General features: G+C 42.3%; 1 protein-coding gene across 7 annotated transcripts in view; it reads right to left on the minus strand.

Moving 5' to 3' along the window:
- The window catches only part of LOC125901867 (adhesion G protein-coupled receptor L2-like), a 115362-nt gene that overhangs the window by 51653 nt on the left and 42153 nt on the right, over positions 1 to 21556 (minus strand). For all 7 annotated transcript variants that reach the window (XM_049597838.1, XM_049597841.1, XM_049597839.1 and 4 more), the window contains exons 3-5: positions 17133 to 17346; positions 8914 to 9023; positions 1881 to 2681 (exon numbers count right to left, since the gene is read on the minus strand). In XM_049597838.1, the coding sequence (XP_049453795.1) occupies positions 1881 to 2681; positions 8914 to 9023; positions 17133 to 17346 (1125 nt within the window). The remainder of the gene's footprint in view (positions 1 to 1880; positions 2682 to 8913; positions 9024 to 17132; positions 17347 to 21556) is intronic.

Below are 21556 nucleotides of genomic sequence, written 5' to 3' on the forward strand. Positions count from 1 at the left end.
CACAATTAATTTCCTTTACGCCTCAAGTGCCCCTCAGTTTCGGAGAGAGAGACATTATTTCAGCACCATTAGATTACCCTGCAGAATAGGTTGTTTAATTCAACGCCATATCATGGGCTGCAATAAATCCTAATAGCTACACAGTAAAGAAGTTAAAGGTGTAGATCTGGAAAAAAAACCCTAATAAACAAGAACCAATTATTTTCAAGTGCCATTCACAAAGCCCGGCGCGCTGCTGCTGCTGCCGCTGCTAGCTGTGGTATCTCGAGATGCCTCCTCTCTCCTTCTTGAGCTCACAACATTTCAAAAACGTTCCCATAAAACACACTTAATGATCCACAGTGACAAGCTCTGCTGCAAGGACGCATTTCTGATTGGATCTCGATAACAGGACAGCGGATGGTTACGGGTATTTAGAATAATGAGCGAATTCAACAACTATGTTCTGTTGGGTTCCTTGATTAAACGCACTGTTCTCCAAGCAAGTGGCAACACTGAGCCTATGTGGCATTTATGTTTACCGAGGCATTACAGTAGCTGAGAGAGCACATTAAACCCTTCATTGAAAATGCTCTGTGATGGCCACTTTCCTTCTCTCCCTGAGCCTCTTTTGAGACAAGGAGGGTAATTATGATAATTCAGTTGTTAATTACATTTACATACATCAGGACGTGAACAGTTGAGCAGGCAGTTTGCATGCATGGAGAACTCATTAAAGTTTGAGTATTTTTCATATCTCCTCTAACATACTCTTAATTGAGGCTTTGGTTGTTCAGCAGAACAGACGCAAACTTGAAGTTCCCCCACCCCCTCCCCGACCTCTTGGGTGTCGAGTTATCATGCTGGGGAGATTCCAGTTATCGGCAGGAAAACAAACAGACTTGTTGACAAGAGGCCAGAGTTCAGGAGCACACAGCCGCCACTGAGACATCAATGCTAACCCCCCTTCAACAGCTCAGGTCAGGAATCAGATTTCCCCCTGGCAACCCCTCCCTAATATCCAGAAGTCAAAAATCATAACTTAATCCAGACCAGTGCTCGAGGGCAACCTGAGCTTCTAACATAACCAGAGGTCGGGTCAAGATACTTGTTTCCCCACTTGGTACAGGAGACTTATGCCGGCTCTGTGGGATAAGGTGCTAGCAGTCAGATAATTAAGCCCATTATCATCTTAATGCAAGGTCCCTGTCTGATGACACGTTTGTCACCTCTCCTCACTTCACAGATTAATTTAAGCCCCCCTAACCGCCTGACAAGATTCTTCACTGTAATTGATCTCTCTCTTTCCAGCTACTCTTCGGCGGTGATTCACCATGTGGTGCACACCTCACACACACTTCAGCCTGGTGCTTTTAAAAATATCATGCCACAATAGGATGGTTATTATCTCCTGATCTATTGCAAAAAAATAAATAAATAAATAAAAAAAAAAGGTTGATGAAGTAGCCATGGCAACACAACTTGAAATCCCGAGGTGAGGGGGAAGAGGATAACCTCCATCATACTGTGCACAAAAGTATTGCCAGCATTATATATATATATTCATAATGGTTTTGGATAAGACCTGAGATTAAGGAATTTGTTAGGGTCCAAGCTTCAGCTGGAGTGAGTGCCTCGGCTCGCCTCATGGTAATAAAGAAACGTGTGTCTGAAGAGGCGCAATCCCACCGGGAGCTATCTCTCATTCCAAGGTGAATCTGTAATTTCTGTCTGCAAATGAGCCCTTTCCCCAAGACTAACACAACCCTCTTTTCTTTATCACACCTGAACTGCATCCAAAATTAAAAGGCAGCCATCTGTGACATGCCACGCTGCAAACAAAAAGCAGAACAATCACACAAAGGAGAGTGAATTAAACACAAAAATGGAGCAGCTCTCACCTTCAGCTGGATCCGGTGGCCCGAAGTCCAGGTCATAGCGCAGGATGTAAAAGTTATTCCACACGTACAGCTGGTTGTCTCTGGGGTTGTAATCCACAGCGGTGATGTACTGGTACTGGTTGGGGAAGAGGATGTCGGTGTACTCGCCCTGGTTCAGCTTGGTATTGTAGATGTAATCAATTTGGCTCCTGCTGGCCTCGCTCTCGTTCTCTTCGTAGGTCGAGCGCACCACGTGGAGCACGCCACACACCATGAAGGCATTAGAGGCAGAGCGCTTGTCATACGCTGTCTCCCATGTGGCCTCGAAGCGGAGAGTGTATGGGTTGAGCTGGCTCACCACAATGCGCCCATTGTTCTGCTCTGTGGCGTAGATGACCCATAAGCCCCTCTCGTCTACTGCCAGATCAATGTCTGTCTTGCCACCCCAGCGGTAAGGCGAGGTGTCGTGGTAGTTGGCATTATTGACAATGGCCTCGCCACTTTTGATGCGAGTGCGCAGGTCAAATTTGACAATGTTACGAGTGCGTTCCTTGTTAAAGAAGATAGCACCATCATAGGCCACGAAGCCTGTCCCGTCAACACGGTGCGGCAGTTTATAAGTGGTCGTCTGGCGACCGTTTTTGAAGTCCTCCAAAGAGGCATACTCGATGAGCGTGTCAGTGCGGTACGGTGTCCAGGGCATGAAGAAGACTTTGTCACCGGCTTGCAGCGGGTCTTTGCACCACGACCCGGCTTGCTGCTCTGCCTCAAACAGGAAGGTGGCGTCTCCTACACCCTTCAGAGTCCCGGGACAAATGAAAACTAGTGACAGAGAAGAGAGTAGAACAAAATACGGTGAGGCAAAAAATATTGAAAACATACATAACATGTCTGACAGGCATCATTCTTGCTGCTGTACAACTCAAGTGCGGGATAAAAAGATCAGGGACTGTGAATTTGGAGGAATGTTTTAGCTAGTGCTTTTGTACTATTGCTAATGAAAAGGGAAAAAAAGAAAATAAATGAATGTGTCAGTGTTCAGAATGAGAAATGTGACGTGAACTTGCATCTCAAGGGTCTGCTGCTACATCCTAACAGGGACAAAACAAAACAAAACGTGAACGAAAAGGGTAAAAATCCTGCAAATGAAAGACATGAAAAATGGGAGAAGTAGAGTTCACACTTTCCTCTTTTAAATACCAGCCTGTCGCTGACGTCAAATGCCACATGAACAGCTGGGTGTATGGACACACTGCACATGCATACTGACATGACTGAGGTCGTAAACCAAAACGAAAAAAGGGGACAGACTTCACATCTTGTGATAAGAGTGAACAACAGGTTGTCGATGGTGGTGGCGGCAGCAAAGCAGAGGTAAAATGAAAGTGGAGGTTGGGGGATAAATCGAACAACAGTGGTAAAGGATTTTCACTACTTCTGCGGCAGAAGACAAGAGTAACCACTGATGGGTGAGGGAGGCCATGGCAAGGTTCCCATTTAGACGGTTTTAAATTAATTGGTTCTGGATAAAAGGGACACAAGTGAATTCTTGTTCTCCTTTTAAAGTTTTTTTTTTTTATTTGGTCAGTGCCAATCTCACTCAGCCATCACTGCTATTTCACATCACGTGCTATGGGTGCAGCAGAAGTTGGGCCAAGCAAACTAAGACTATGCCAAATAAGAATATATACACACTCATTCTTCAAGGGTTAACACAGTGCTAGGCAAGAGTCCCTGGAACAAATCGACACCCAACAGTTGGTGTTTTTATTTCACATTGCGAGAAAAAAACTACATTCGATGACCGTGGATGTCATTTCGAAATTCTGTTTTTGAAATTCATTTGGACTCCATGGGTGCAAACAATCCTCCTATGGGTTTAGCATTTGACAGGAGAGGCAATCAGGAGGGGGAGGAGACGTGAGGGGAGCTGTACTCAACACCACAGAACAAGGAGCCAGAGGGGGGGTGGGGGGAGGACCAGACCACTCATTTACCTTTTTGCTCCACTTCTATTTCAGGCATTGGAAAAGAAAGCAAAAAAGAGTGCAAAAGGGAGAGAAAGGTTATCATGAGTCAACTACCAGGTACAAAGAGAAGAATTAGCTGGAGGATATGACCATGAGATGAACTGCAGGGCTGCTTTGGGAAGAAGAAGAGCTACGGGGGATAAAAAAAAGTGTTTGTTAGTGAAACGGCCTCTCATCCTAGGATATAAAAACAGACAAGTTATGGCTGGAGACAAGCTATGTGCCATGCTTTCCAGCGCATTAAACTTTTCATTCCTACCGTCTTTAACTGCCAACAAAATAATGCATTGGCCGACGTAAAAGCAGAATAAATCCCTCTAAAAAATGTCTCTCCTAAGTGGCAGGAGAAAAAAAAATCTCCTGGTCATATTTAGATGGATAACATTCTTAGAGAAACATCACAGCAGTTATTTTTGGCATGTATTGACTGAGGGTGGAATTTGTTCAAACTTTATAAACACAAATCAAAACTCGATTCCAAACTCGCTCGCCCACACACGTAAAACATGACACGGTGCTAATGTTACAGACCAAACTCTTATATGAGCCAAAGAGAGCAACAGCACATGAGATGACTGATGAACAGTCGGCCTAATATGGAGCTGCTTTAGTTGAGGCTGCATACACTCTGGGTGGAGGTGGTGGGGGGGCAGAGGCTGGAGACAACATGTGAAAGATTAGAAGTTAAAAAAAATGAGAGCAAAGAGGTTAGTCGGGGAGGGAACGGGACAGGAGGTGAAAGGGAGGTCTGTTTGAAAGAAGAGAAAAAGAGGTGAATATTTCCGAAGATGTTTACAATTCATCAATTTAAATACTAAGTACTTTTCACAGGCAGGGATGAAGCCTAAAGCTGTTCTTATAAACTATGCTAAAACACCCTTTTAAGGTAGATTAACTCAAATCAGATACCATAGACAGTTTAAAATAGTGGCGACTTTAACCATCTCTACAGTACATTTAATTAAATCATGTTCACAGCGAAACACTAAAGCTGATCCATGACTGAAGAAAGGAATTTGGTTAAACTTTTAGGACTTTAATGGTCTTACTCCAGAAGTCTCTGCAGTATGTGTCCACAGAGCACTAATGAACATAATGTAGTAATGTAAGATAAATAAATGTACCTTGTTCTTTGTAATCTCTCCTTTATTATCTTAGCAGAAGAGAAATCTTAAGGCTCTGTTATTATTAAAGGCCCTGACACACCAAACCAACAGTTGGCTGTCGGTCAGTTTCTGGTGAGCATCTGTCGCCCTAGCGTGTGTGTCCTGCACCATTAGTACTTGTCGACCCCTGTCAGCTTTTTTTCCAGCAGGTTCAGCATGTTGAATTGGTGTCAAACCTGCCGGAGCCCATCGTTACATGAAGTTATTCTGACTGGCAGTTCAGCTCAGCGCATCAAAAGAGAAACGGAGGTGAGGAAAGGAAACGCTAAAGTCAAGAGGGTGTGAGATCCAAATAAACTTGTTGTATTTGGTAAGATAACTTTTTTTTCGTTATTGTTTGAGTGGTCAATATCCATTCTGTCGTTCTTCCCATTTCCCTTTTTAATGACCAACTAGTCCATACCCATTGGTAGCTTTGTCACCTTCTACCTATGCCAATCCAAAATGCCTATGTGCAGTTTCACATAGATTGACCACGTCAGTGAGTAGAAAAACGTGGGACAGACAGAATGACTGACTGACAGAATGACACACTGACAGTTTCCATGATTATGTACAGCATACCATACCATGACTTAGTCATACCAAAAATTAGAAAAAAAAACCCCAAACAAACATTGGTCCACAGGGGGAGCCACAGCGATCGGTCACATTTTAGCCATTTTGAAGCATTTTTCTGTTGTTATAGCGCCACCCAGTTGCCAATTAGAGTTAAATTTCTCCAGTCACCTTGAGGCGTCCTGTTCTACATATCTACCAAGTTTAGTAAAAATCCATATGGCGGTTAGGCCTAGATAGGAAATGAGCTCTCTAGCGCCCCCATTTTGTTTGATGGGGTCAATAATGGAGGGGTCCCCTCAGATTATGTGTGGTCATATGCCTACAAAGTTGCGTGGTGATGGGTGAAACCCTTGAGATGTTATACACCTTATGTGATGAGTCATGCCCTCCGCAATATTCATTGCCTTATAGAAGCTCAGTTTTAGGAAGTTTTCCAACTTTTGCCAAGAGGGAACTTTAGATATTGGTCCCTAGATTATGTTCACCCAGTTTCATGCAGATCGCTCAAACTTCCTAGGAAGAGATCCATTTGAAGTGTTTTTCAAAAAATTCAAAATGGTGGAAAATCTATATAAGTGGAAGTTATGGGTTCTTGAGGCAAATGTGTTCCTCATGAGGAGAGGCATCTCTGTGCAAAGTTTCATGTCTCTACGACATACGGGGCATGAGATATGCCCATTCAAAGTTTGACATTTCAATCGGTTGCTATAGCGCCCCCCTTTGGCCAACTGATGTAATATTGCTTCATTGGCATCCTCCCATGACCCTCTACCACTGTGCCAAATTTCACATGGATTGACCAAGTCAGTGAGGAGAAAAATGTGGAACACACACACACACACACATCATCATATCATCATTGTCGTCATTATATAGTAAGATACAGACTACCTCACATGTCGGTGCAGAACATATATGCTAGCTGGCTGCTGGCTGTAGTCTTTGCAGTGTGTTCACATGCTACTTTGTTGGCCTAGACACCGGCAATGTGAGGTGACACAACAGTCAGCCTTTTGTGCCACTGGTTATTTGATGTCAGTTTGGTGTGTCTGGGCCTTAAAGGGTCAATTCACCCAAATTACAAGAAAACATTTGTTCTCAGTTACCCTTAGTGGTATCTAGTCATGCAGATAGTTTTGGTTGTGGTCGTCCAGGTCTGCCTCTGAAAGTTCTTCCACCATTAAAATACAATACAGATGAACAGAATTTTTGTTTGTGCTGCTCACAGCAGTGACAAAACATTTATATAGGAGCTGGTTCTTTTGTGGAAAGTTGCTCCAATCAAAATATTTCACAGAGAGTCCTGTGGATTATCCACAGTAACAGTGACACTTTGTGAGGAAGATTTTGCTGTTCAGATTTTTTAAAATGTCATTACTCAATGCTGTGAGCATGACAAAATACACACCACACATTCCAGTTACTTCAGTTGTGCTGGGGTGGAAGCAGAAATCTCACATCTCGCACAAAACATTTTATTGCATCCAAATCTAGTATTAAATGTGCTTATCGTATTTAAATTCTTTCTAATCCCTTCTTGCGTCTGACTATGTTTGGCTTTCAACAGTTTTAAGTAGCTACTGTTATGTATAACTTGGAGTCAGAGATTCCATTTATATCTTTTAATCACTTACATTAAAACACTGCAGTTTTATTGCACTAACAGGCGTATCCTACTTGATTTTACATCTTATCTTTCGCGAGCTACTTGCTGTAAAAACTGGAGATCCTGTCACATAACTACTTGGTCAGTGGGCTTAAACTATATGTATAGAAGTTGGCCTTGCCTTGAATTACAAAGACAACCTGGTCGACTCATGGTCATAGGATGATGTTATTCTTTCCCGTCACTAACAATCTTTGGATCAGTTCAGATACTGGCTTGTACAAAGCACAGTCACCAGGCAACAACCAGGAGTTGTTATGCAGTTTCATTTAAGACATTACAGGAATTAACATTAATTAACACAAATAACAACAATGTCTTTAAAAGTGTAAGCACACAAATATTTTGCTTTTGCTTATCTTTATAAAGTAAATGACTGCACAATTTAATTGCTGTAGAGTAATGACACCATCGCCATTTAGATTGGTTCCCTATAAGGCTTGATTTATGGCGTAAAAGAAGTGCAACAACCATTGTGCAACCAAAACATAAAGAGGATAACGCTTTAGTTGCTTTAACTATCAGTATCCATCCCCAGTTACCAGAGAGCATCAATGAAAGTTCAGTTGCAGTTACTATTTCCAGTTGCGGAGATGGCGGACGATGGAACAACCAGAGTAATTGTGGAAACTGTAGTAGTGTCAGGCTCTGAGGAAAACGAAAGGTAATCCAGTTGTCTTTGCCACAGTGGCACCAACAACAATACCACTTGGAAATGCTACTGGGGAAGAAGTTGTCTGTTTTCACTAGAGTTGTACCAATACCAATACCAGTATCGGAAATGCCTCCGATACTGCCTAAAATGCGGTATCGGGTATCGGCTAACGGCTATCGGCGAGTACAGCCTGTGACCAGTCCAATACCACGTAATGCCTCATGTCATTACGCATACGCACGCTACAGACAAACGAAACGGAAATGGAGCAGAGTTTAAAAAGCATACTGTAGCCTTTAAAATGTCTTTTTTACCAAATTGTTTGGCTGCACTTTAACCTGTGTCTTGATCTGTGTCAACACTGGATAATAATAATTATGCAAAAAAAAAAAAGTTTTATGGCATTCATTCTACTATTATGGATTTATTTCTTAATATTTTACATAGAGTTTTAGGAGTTGAGACATACAACAACTCATGTCCCATACATTTTTTTTTTTTTTTTTAACGTGCTGGTATCAGATCAGTACCCGGTATCGGCAGATACCTAAGGTTCAGGGATCAGAATCGGTATCGGGAAGGAAAAAGTGGTATCGGTACATCTCTAGTTTTCACTTAAATGAATCCGGGTATTTTGCCAACGAGGAACCACATCCAAAAATGGAAGCAACTATCCAATTCCAACCCCCGAAGACAAATGTCTAAAAACCTGCACAAATTAAACCAAAATCTGCACAACTGGATTCCACTAAAAATGATTGAGATTTTTTTGTTGTTGCCACACTTCAATACTTTCCTTATCCTTATCAAAGCTAGCCTTCCAGTTTCCAGTGGAAGTACCATCTGTAAAACAAACTTGGAACTCAAGAGAGAGACTGCAGTTACAGCACAACTGTCTACTCTACACACACTTAAAAAAAAACACACACACACACACAATAAGACTTCAGTATGAGATTTGGATGGCGATACTTACTATAGGGAACACACTCATACTGGACCTCTAAGTACTTGTAGGTGCCAGGGCATGGATCAGGAAAGACATCAGAGCCAGTGACAACCACACACTGCGTACGGTTGTTGCACCTAGAAAAAAAGAAGATTGACCAGAGATTTCATCATGACTTCTCACAGCAAGAGTACTCGGCAAAGACAACATTAATAACACAAAGTGGGGGGTGGAAGTTCATCGTTACGCGGCTAAAAAGAAATTGATGAAATCCAAGCCAGGACTGTCACATATGCATTTTAAGTATAGACCTTGGCAAACAGAGAGAGGAATGAAGGCATTAAGGGAGTGTAAATGACTGTATGAATGAATGTGATAATGAAAAGAGAGTAAGAAAGCAGCTAAGGCATGTTGGGAATTAGCGATGGTACTTCCTTTAAAAAAAAGGGAAGACATTCATTAAATCACACACAGGGGACAGGTGGCGGTGACATGCGAGTGGACCGGAATGGCGAGCTCTGGTGAAACGAAGCCACTCCTCTGCATGTACGCGACAAACATGATGTGAATATGCCATTTTGATGAGAGGTTATTTGCCCTCCAGTTAGGGCTGGGCAATATATCAATGTTAGAATGTTATATGAGTCTAGATAGCATCTAAGATTTTGGATTTCCTATTGTGAGTGTTGTCTTTTCCTGGTTTTAAAGGCTGCATTACAGTACAGTGATGGAATTTTCTGAACTTACCAGACTCAGGGTTCCCAAACATTTTTAACAGTGAATTTTACATGCTATTTTAGCACGTTCCTTGACGTTATTGAAGCAGTTTAAAATGGGTGGGCCTTATGCAGCGATACAGCCATAGATAATTAAATATGCACCTCCCAGACATTTGTGGATCACTGCTAGCATTGCTTACTTTACTTGCTCAAAAGACATTCCTGCTACCAACTAGCTGTATATACCAAAAGACCAGACCGGCACATAGGGTTACTTTGCAAAATGTCAGTGTTGCTGTTCTGGAGATAGAAAACCACAGAATCTGTAGATGTCAATGCAATTTGATGATTACAATTTTGACAAGTTTGTATGAATTTATTTCTTGTTTGTTTTATTGACATGTCTAATCCTTATTTTGCGACTTTGCCTCAACCTGAGCGTATGCTATACCTCAATATGTGATGGCTGATCGCCATCATATCCTTTTCAGTTTATTATCTGGACATCTATAAATGTCTAGATATCCGGATCACAATGCCTAGCGATTCAATCCCACATGTATGTTTTATTGAATCCCCAGGTATTGTTAGGCTAAAGCCCCGTTTCCACCCAACACTTTCGGTATGGTACCTTTGGAGCCAAGAGTAACCCTTCAGACATGGTACCTAGACCCTAGCGTTTCCACCACAAACAGTACCCTTAAATGTGGGTGGGGTTGTTGTCACTCACTGCTCCGTCCAGCACTCACTTTATTTCCTCATTACCAGTGACAAGAGGGAAGTCTGCACTTCAGTTATCGTCCACAGAACGAGGCTGCATGCCGAAATTTCCAGATCAAAATAAAACAGGCTGCAGTGAGAGTCTCTCTCCATGGGATATTTAAAAATAGCGGGTTTGTGCATTTAGTCCTTCTAAGACAAGCTCGGGGGTTTAGTGTTGCTGTAGCCCACAGGAACGACGCTCCACAACGCTTCTTTTTTCTCCGAGAGAGGATTAGAATATATGCAGCTCACATAACCCAGACGAAATTAATATATATTAACACTTGAAGATCCACTCTTTACTAAAAGTGTACGTCATATAAAAACTACAGTGATTGGTCAAAGTTGTCACGGTGAAACTTAAGGTGCGCTGATGAATTCACGTCGTCATCTCATGTATAGAGTAACAACCTTAAAAGTTGTCGGCAGGCGGCCCAGTGAATTTAGTTTTTAGTTTGCTGCTGCAAGAGGCAGCAAAACATCCTTTCATTTTACAGTTACAATCTACTAATAAAACTCTCCACAGTATGAACAGTGGTTACATGAGCTTCAGAACTAGACACAACTCAGCCCTGAGCAGAGTGACCGTCCTCTACTGACCAATCAGACTGCAGTGTTCACAGCTCCACCTTTTAGTACCAGATCTGTGTGCTAGGTACCCCAACAGAGGGGGGACCAAACATGGGGACGGTACAGAATGGTCCCATTGGTACCATCCACAACTTTTCACAGTGGAAACGGGGCCTAAGTGTCACCTGTAAATAACAAACCTGTTAATACCCAACTATTCAATCTATAGGCTGAGATGTTGGAGACAGTGTGATGCTGCTGAACTGTATAACTGTACTCCAGCAGCCTTCCACTCAAGTCATCATTAGCTATCCATCAGTGGTAACTGTCACCAGCATCATTTAGTGATTTACTTGCGTGACAGTGAATATTCAGTGTATTAAATGCCTCACATCTCAGTGCGAAAGCCTTGGTTAACTGGCCACACAACAGCTTTTCGACATCTTCCAGTTTCTCCTCTTATGCAACAGAGAGTTTCTTTCCCCCAAAAGGGGACGCGGCCTTGACGATGATGCAATGCCGGTCTGGTCTTTGTGCATCACGTAACACTAGTGACATTCAACAGCAGCACTAGATTTTAAATTAGTAACAAGGGAACGTATGGAAAAGAGTTTTTTCTGATTTCGTAGCTATTCGTGGGAACCCTGCAGACTGTTCTAGCTGTTCTATTATTTGTCTTTAACCACTTAGTCATTATATCCATTTTAATCATGATTATTTAACAAAATTTTCATCTTGCAAATATTTTGTGAAAGCACTAATGGTCAACTCTACAATACTGTCACAATCTCAAGGTACTGGGTCAAAAATATTGTTATATTTGAACTGCTCCGTATCGCCCAGCCCTACCTCCAGTATGAAATAATGTCCCTCAGTGGGTTAACAGTCTGATGTGTGAACTGCAAAGTTTGTGTGTGTTTGCAGATGTTTCTGGGTGCTACAAAAGTTCAAGTATAGAGGGAGAGGGGGGAAAAAGAGAACAGCAGATGACTGAGTTTGTGTAAATACTGTATAGGGTGAAATTGGCTCCACTTCAATCAAGTTCTCTTGAGGCCGAGGGATTGAGAATAATGTCAGCAGTAACAGAGGCAAACAAGAAGAAATTGGCACCAATATAGGACATTCAACAATTTGCAAGCCTGAGATAAATATTTCAGAAGGTCGGTGGCAGTCATGCAAGTTGGACATACATTTCAACATTGGACATGACTTTCAGAGCATCGTTAGTAATTCAAGAGGCTTTCTGTTGCTGCAAAATGGGACTATGCTGCACAACAACCACACAAAGCCTTGACTCTGCACTTTCGGCTATGCGGGATGTTAAAGTCATGAATAAAAAGGTAAATGTATGTACATTAACCAGAAAGAGACTCTGCTTTTCAATCTGCACTTTAAATCCAGCTATGCATTTTCATAACAAAAGCCTTCCCCTTGAAACTAATGGATTATTAAACATTACATATGAATAAAAAGGCACAAAGTCCATTATCAAGTTAACAAATAGCATCAGCTCAAACATCACTGACCGTACGGTGCCAGCTGCACTTAAGAGATTCACTTTTATGGCTCCACTGCAGTGAGAGCTGCCGAGAGGGACAGGGGTCACTGCATCCAAATGTGAGCTGACTGACTGCAGACGAGCGCTATAGAATCACTCCAAATATACCCAGAGATAGTCGATTTAATTCAGGGGTTTATAAGTCTGACTGACACCAGCTCTGAATAGCAGTACTTTCACTCAAGCACTCAACTTGTGTACCATTTTGAGATATTTGTCATTTACTTGTGAATTTCATTTTATGCTTCTTTCTGCTTTTACTCCATTTCATTTCAGAGGAAAATTATGTTCTCTAGCCCACTGCATTTAAGTGCCAGGTATTGTAACTCTGCTGGTTACGATTTAACATACAAAACACATGATGAGCTAATTTAACATAATATATTTTTATACTTTATCATAAAAAATATGTATATAGAATAATATTTGCTCCACTTCCACTGCCTACAGCACTGAAATGTCACTTACATGCCGGTACGTCGGTGATAATAATCCAATGACAAAATCATGTCATAATATAGACTTTGGAAGGAGCCATTCAGCATCACGGTGGTTTTCAGGTCTTGCACTGCTTGTACGTACAAAAAGCAATGCATCACAATTTGTATATAAACCCAACCACAATAAACCACGTAATCAGGAAGGCTGCAATCACATAACCAGTACGCTGATGGGAATAAAGAAGGAAGTCTGATAAAGAGCGAAAGTTCAAGAAAGGAAGCAGGTTAGGTTGGTGGATGTGGATGCAGATGGTGAATCAGGACAGTGTGAAACCAAGTTATCTTCGAGTTATTTTCATGTACGTTCTCATGATTGTTTTCCCCCTGAACTTAACCTATGTCATTTTACTTTCCTAAACTTCATCTATGTGATTTTGCGTTAAGCATGTAACATCATTCGCTTACAAACCGTTTTTTCGGGGATAGGTTGTTGTTTTAATTTTTGATACTACTGTACACTGTTAGCTCCGCCAAGGAGGTTATGTTTTCGCCGGCATTTGTCTGTTTGTCTGCAAAATAACGCAAAAAGTTCTGAACAGATTTTGATGAAATTTTCAGGAAAGGTTGATAAAATTTGGTGATTGGTTCAAGCGAAGTGGATAAAATAATAAAATGGCGGGAAATCCGAGCTGCTTGGCGGAGATCTGCGCTCTCCGAGTGCTTTTCTAGTTAATACTTCAGTCTTTTTACTTAAGTCAATCTTTTAATTCAGGGTTTTTACTAGTAATGGAGTACTTTTTTCTTGCTGTTTTAACTTAAACACACAATTTTGCTGTAACTACAAACACAACATTGACATATTCAGATAATATGGCTAATATATTTGCAAACAATTACCTACTTACATAGCCAGAAGATATGGAGCAACCTTAGCATTCATTTTGAGTTGTGTTTTTACTGATGAATTTAAGTCCAATATTCACATTGCTTTTTGCTCTGTTTTGGTCTCCACCACAAAGAAAAACATCTGGCTCCTCAGCTGCTAAATGCTCCGCTATGTTCACCAGCTGGTAAACTCTGTCTGATGTTGCTGGACTGGTGCAGAGCAGGTAACACACAGTCAGTTTATCAGAGCTCTCTCACTAAAACAGACACCTGCTTTAGCTGAGTCTAATGAGAGCTGTGAAACTGAACCAAAACATTAAAGTTGCAAGACAGAAAACCAAAATAATGAGCTGGAGGATGTTAAAGCTGAGGGGAACTGCAGATGAGAGTGACTAAATGACTCTCTGTGTGTCTGTCATTACAGATGACGCACATGCATATTAGACGAAGTTATTTGATCCATTGTTAATATAAAAATGTAAGCACATTCAAAGGGAGAGTGCATGCCAAAATCAAAAATACATTTTTGTCCTTTTACCTGTGGTGCTTTTTATAAATCTGGATTGTTTTGCAGAGTGTTGGAGATATAATTCATAGGGATGTCTAACTACTCTTGAATATAATGAAACTAGAAAAGCGCCAAAAAATCAAAATTTGAAAAACTCAACATCGATGTCTCTTCCAAGAAATCATGACACGGCTACTCAAGATAATCCACAGACCTTGTTGTGAGCAATTTCATGTAGGAACTATTTTCTTTCTCCCGAACTACACCCACCAACTGTATCACTGTGCAGACTAAAGTGTGTCTCTATTGCTAACTCAGCTAGCACCACTGAGCTCGCTAACGTTACAGCTCAGTCAGGGAGGACGCCATTAATATTTACATCTCACGCTGTCATGAGCACGAGCCTCTTCCATGAGTGAATCCATGTTTCTTTCCGCTGGCGGGAGTAGTTCGGTGAAAACAATAGTTCCTACATAAAACTGCTTGAAACAATGTCTGGGGATTATTTGCAGTAACCAATGATTTCTTGAAAGAAACACTGTAATTGTATTCTTAAGTGTTTTTTCCTGGCACTTTGAGCACCACACGCCAAGCGCTATCTAGTTCCATTATATTGGAGAGAAGGGAGACATCTCTACTGACGATATCTCCAACAACTCACACTAAAACAATCTAGACTGAACAGCACTACAGGTCAGGAGAAAAATATGTATTTGTGATTCTGGGGTGAACTGTCCCTTTAAGTAAAAAATCGTAATACTTCTTCCACCACTGCTAATTTCTTTCCCATTGTAGGAGTTCACTCTAGCGTTTCTTGGACTGCAATTTTTAGATCCTTTGGAAAAAAGTGGGGGTTTGTTGCTAAGCATTTAGACACGCTTCCTCTGTTTTAAACTGCCGCTGAAATAGCTGCATGTAATCTCTATTGCACTGAGCACAATCTCATGGCAGTAAAGTGTTTGAATCCTGCTTGCTTTCTGTCTGAGCGCTGCACCTCTGACCAGGGAAAACATTTACTGTGTTAGTCTCACAGGGTCAGAGAATGGGTGGCCAATGAAATGAGGTAATGTTAGTCAGCAAAACAGCCTTATTTAAATTAGCTTCTTGTGTGCAAATAGTTTTTGAACTTATGGTGGTAGAAAACAGAGAGATGGAGGAAACAAAGCTGCTAGAGAGAGAGGTCGGACATATCGTCCATTTACAGTACAGCTCTGAGAGAACCATCGCCTGAATATTAAACAGGCCCTGTTACCTGAGTTTCCATCAGTTTCTTTATACATTTTTCATCCAACAACTTATTTTTTTTCATCAACAACCAAACATTTTACTTGACAAAACACTTTGATGTAGATGTCGTTGAAAATCAAGCCATTTGCTTCTTGTCTAGTTGCTTTTGTTGTGGTTGCTGATGAATACTTTTCGACGCAATTTCCAAACCAACAAAACTGCCACTCTGTGCGGCAGACTTCCCACTGTTTCTATCTTCCCAATCTTGTTTAATATGTTTGTTTATCTGTCTGCCGTGCTATTGCCTTTTGTTAATCTTCCCCAACACTGGCAGGGAGTTGTGTCTTAATGTAGCACCGTTTAAACATCCTCCTTGTTTTAGTGTATTGCAGACTGAAGGAGGACTGATTAGGGTCTCCCGAAGCTTTGTGACTGCTTTAACATCCCTGGTTATCGCATCAACCTTAATTACGGTCAGGAGCCCATTTCCTCTGATCTGAATCATTAGAATAATTCTGGTGAAGGGCTTGTGGTGCGGAGTTGTCTCAAAGCTTTCGCTCGCACACTGCCTCCAGGGAATCTTCCATGGAGATAAGTTTGAAGTGCAGCTCCAGCAAGGGAGAGTCTGACTTGTCAACAGATGTGGTGCACAGTGTAGCAGGTTGCAGTCAAACCAAGGGGCATGGACACTGTCAGCGATGTTTTACTGTATAAGAGTACAGGGACTTGGCTGCAAATGTAGAAAGACAGAGTAAAGACAGTAGCACTTGTTCTATTCCTGAGCTATTCTGTTGTGCTGCATCTCATGGGAGTAAATACAGAAGTGAATGAGGGAAAAGACCCAGAGGAGCGAGATGGTGGGCGATGATGCTCAGAAGCTAGCCTAAGGGGGGCCAGGTTAGGACAGAGCAGCGCATTAGAAGATGAACTGTGCTGGTTACTATTTATGAATAGTTCATCCAGTGCCCTTTAAAAATACACACACCTCTAGGGGTAGGCAGCAGTCGAGTTGAAGTGTTGCTGTGCTGTCGTTTGACAGCAAAGCAGCATCCTGCGAGAGGGTAAACGGGATAAAAGGCACGATGATGGGCACTGCTCGCTACCTGAGGCACAGCCACTTCAATGCAGTACAAGTGTTTGAACAAAGCAAGCCCAATGTTCCAGATAGGGAATTAAGAGGGTGTTCATGTGACTCGCAGTCTCTCTGAGCTACACTGATTATGACTCAAACAGCAGCAACAACGCGCAGCTGGTGTGAAGAGCTCCGCCACATGGATGTCAATTTCTGCCTGTCAAGAATTAATCTGCGCCCCAGTTTTCTGAATGTTAAAATGCCACCTACATAATCTAGTCAATGAGGGAATAAAGAAAAATTTAAAAGGTGTGAGATGTTGATTAATTGTCCGGTATGTAGGTGGCTGCACGAGCAGGGTGATAATTTAAACGTTTCCTTTGTGTGCAGACATGTTAGGCGCAGAGGGAGGAAGAGGGAAAAAAAAAAAAGAGAGAGAGCCCGTACTTTGCCAGCTCCTGGTTATGTTTGTGAAATAAGATCCCTCCTCTCCCCAGCGTTTTACCTTTGTGATATAATCTTGTAGGCATCGGGGAGGTAGCAGTTGACGTTCTCCATCTGGAATGGGTCAGCGTCACAGATCTTGTCGTCGGTTCGGCCGTAGTTGGCCGTCTCGATCATAATGACATCACTCCCCGGGCAGCGGAGATCAATTGCATATCCTTCACATGAGAGCTCCCTCCTGACCAGCCCGAAAGGCAAGGCTGCACGGCTGAACCCTGACAGAGACACAGAGACAGGGACTTTAGTCAAATCATAAAACTAATGAGTTAAAAGGATCACTGCTTCAATACAATAAAGACCACACATCATGCAGTTAAAAATCCACTGGCACAAAATAAATAGGCAACAGCAGTCCAATGTTTACCACAGTTTTAAACAGACGGGCCATTACACGCGATACAGGAATGGAGAAAGACGAAACAATTCATCTCTCCATCTCTCTGTGGTCTTGGATGTTGGCTAAGACATCAAATCTAAGTCATCGGAGACCAATGGTAACCTCATAAATTCTTGAGCAAACACAAAGGCTACAGAGCATCAGGAAGGCCTCCACCTAGAGAACATCCACCATGGAGCCAAACCTATCTGGACCGAGAATAGTTTGTTTTACAGTCGTACAAGCCCCCTCATTTGTTTCTTTTGCTTTACTTGCTCACAAGACAGATAGAGAAAAAAGGCAGAATCCCGGCAGAATGGAGTGTAATACAATCCATTTTACAGTGTCGGCGATCGAAGAGTCTGGAGTCCACACAGGAGGAAAAATCCATACATGGAACACAGCAGATGGGAGCGCAGCCAAATAGCTCTACTTTGGGGGAAAATTAACTATTTCACTCTAATATGTCCCCCACTCCTTCAGCAAATTACAATGAAATAGGTTATTCCTTTGTATTTCCTTTCTCTAAGTAATGAAATGTCATGTCACAAATAGGGTGGAACAGATATGCAGATCTGCAAGGAGAGAGAGAAGCAATAAAAAAAAAAAGGGAAGAAAGAAATCCATTATCCGGGGCTGAAATGATCCAAAGTTAAAAAAAATTGTCTGCAATTGTGAAAAAACAATTAGGTAAAATCTAAGTAGAACATGCAAATGTGTTCCATTTAAGAAGTGCAAGCAGAGCACTGCATGAACTGTCAATAATCGGCGTTGTTTGCAGCAATAGTGGGTCCCCGAGGGGGCAGCTACCATTTGTATTTTCTGCACTTCTCTCTCCTAATTAGCCCTCCTTTCAGCCTGTTGCCTTCTCCATGCTCCCATTGGCTCCCGAGCATTGTCATGTACTAACACTTACCACCCCGGGTTCATTTTGCCCCCTCACTCTAATTATCCTCACACTTCTGACAGTCAGGGCCTGACGCAATTAGCATTGTTTGAACTGCTCAAAGTTGAAGTGGTTCCGGCTTGAAATTCCTACCCTGAAACCCCCCGACCCACATGTCTGCTAGTCATTTCAGCCTGCTGCGCCTGGCTCACTTATAATGATATTCTATGTCAGTCTGCACATGTCACACTAGCAAACAGAAAAAATGGGGAGAAAACACAGACATCTGTGAAACATTGTTGAGAATATAATGTTGAAGTCATCCCATATTAGGAGAAACTTCTGCACGCAGTAGTAGTGGTAGCAGTATAACAAAATATGAAACTAATGGTATAAATTCTCTGGCATTCGGCCACTAGACATTTCATTATAGTGCCATGATCTGTCTAATGGCCAGTAGATTCTGCTTAGCTGGACTGTTTATCACCTCATTAGGAGACGTCAGTGTAGCCGAACCATAAGTGGAGGGCTGTGGGGTCACTCCATCTATTCCAATAACCACTACAATTACCCAAACCTTTCAGAAAACCTGTCCAGAATGGCGGATGATAAAACACAGAGTGAAGTCGCCGGCTTTACTGCGAAGACTAATGATCGTCCCGCCTGCCATTCCTCATGGAAGGAGTGACGGGTTTATCACGGCAGCCACAGACAGCAGACAGAAAGAATGCATTTCATGGGGTTTTAAAATTCTGAGCAGAGAGACCGTCTTTCGGCTAAAACACCCTCACGGACACACACATGCACACGCCATCTGCCTTCGTAACCTCCTTTTCACTGGCTGTCCACCGGCGACTGACCATCTATCAGACCACTATGGCATGATGGCATGCTGCTGTCAACACAAGCCTGGCGATTGATTGGGCCTGTGCCTCGCCAGCCTCCTCCTCCCTGCCCGTATAGATCTCTCTGGTCATAGGCTAACACTGCATCAATTAGGGGGAGTATCTAGACTGTACTGGCGGCCTAAAGAACAAATTGCTTCTTCTCCAAACTGCGGATAGTCTCAGTCTCATTAATGACTGTCTTGTCAACTTGTAATTGGGCAAGTAATGACAAATCTGTCTAAAAAGTTAAAATACATATAAAGGAGCTTTTTTGCTCTGTAGGAGGAGAGCTGAATTTAAGGGAATGTATTTTTGGTCGACTTAACTGGATGTTGCTTAAGATCTTTGGATTTAAGCACAGCTAAGAAATGAAAACCTTGTGACAACAAAGGTTTCTGGATGTAGGTATTCTTCCGTGTTGATTTTCTCGGTTTAAACAAGTTTTGCGAGATTTTGGAAAGAGAGGAGGATTGTTTGTGTGCACAAATGTCAATGTCTTAGGGAGGTATGAAAAGCTTTTCATCTCGCGTTCTGTGCTTTGTTTGACTGCTCGACTTTGCAGCAGTTGAAGACTGCGACAGAAGGGCACCAGCTGCAGGGAAAACGGTGTCAAGAAAACTGCAGGAAAAAATCCATAACACGATCCCTGCGTGTGTGTAAAAAAAAGGGAAGGAAGGGAATGGCCTGCTCTCTCTGTGTCTGTACCTTAGATTAACATTAAATCACAAAAATCAGTGAGGGAATTGAATAATGCTTTATATCACCATTTAGTCCAATTGCCATGGTAACCACTCTGACTTAGCCATAATTGGCTGTGATCCCCATTCCTGGCCTTGTTGACACGAAGCCTTATCATGCATTCTGGTCAGTGAGTGACTGTGAGGAAAGTAGCTTTTCAGATTCCTCCCCCTGACCTGCCTGCTAAGCCGTCTATTGAGCTCAAGAGAGCAAAGCAAGAGCCCAGGACTGCTTCTCAATATGTTGCATTCTGGGAGTTTCTCTTCTTCTCCAGTTGAAAGCCTATAATTCACTGGCGACAACTCCCCCCTTTCTCATAATACATATTTTGTTTTCTATCAACACCCTTGAAATTGGAAGTGGTACTGTGGCTCAGATGGGTGCACCCAAAACCATCCACAGAGTTACACTGGGTGGCTTTTAAAAACCCCTGAGATGAAACGAAAACATAATGGAGGTTTTGGTGTTGAGATATTGCCATTTGGCAACTGCGAGACCGTAACACACATGTTGAGGTTCATCTTTGCTGCTGCGTGCGTTAGCAGTCGTGAACGACCTTTAACCCAACAAACTCCACTCCGTCAGGGCATCAGACAGTGGGAGAAAGAACTGGAGGAATGTTTGATCAGTCCTAAAGAAAGAAAAAAAAAAAAACTGGGCCATTTTTTGGGAGGGTAGACAGAGTGGCGAGGGCTGGCACAGACAGAGAGCAAAGGCGTTGGTTGACGCTTGTCATCCTCCATTAAGGTTTCTTTGATTGGCCTTTGTGGTCCTGGAAACGGCAAACAGCTGCATGCAAATGGCCTTGTTTCCCCAAGGCTGGCCCCCATTGTTCTGGGCTTGGGTTTGACAGGGACGCTTTCTCTCCAGCATAAAGGAGGGTGTAGCCTTTAGTCAAATAAGAGTGCCCCCACCGTGGTCACAGCAGGAGTACTTCAAGATTGTTTGTCTTTTTATGTTGTTTTATTCCCAATATTACTGGTAGCCAACATCTTTGGAAGAAAGCGCAGATCTTAGAGTCAAGCTTTTCCTCCAACAGCGGGGGATGCCTCCGTAATCCAATATCCGGAGCGACAGAGAGGTCTTACAGCATGTTTTGCTCTAGTGGACATTTTCAATGGGAATTCATAAAGTAGGATAAAAAAATGAAAAACATATTTGAATTTGTAATATACGGGAACAAAGCATCATCAATATGTTGCTTCTTTTTTCCAGCCCCTGTGTTCTTTATTGCAGTATTTCTAACCTGCTCAGAGGAAAGTTTTGACTTCTAGCCAAGGAACAAAATTAGCTTAACAAAAAAAATCAAGAGACCACTGTGGTAAACCTTTCATGTATTACATAAAACAACAGTACACTTCACTGTCCATGCACATGCCTCTCTACTAATTGAGCTTGCACTGTACAAAGACAACACTTCAAATTTCCATTCCCACATCCCCTAAATTTGAAAAGCATCCGGTGTTCCTGCCTAAAATTCACAAATGCAGGACATGACCGCCCATCAGCACTGAGAGGCACACAGGACCGGGGTGGGA

The sequence above is a fragment of the Epinephelus fuscoguttatus genome, linkage group LG15 (assembly GCF_011397635.1).
Source record: "Epinephelus fuscoguttatus linkage group LG15, E.fuscoguttatus.final_Chr_v1".
Taxonomy (NCBI): Eukaryota; Metazoa; Chordata; class Actinopteri; order Perciformes; family Serranidae; genus Epinephelus; species Epinephelus fuscoguttatus.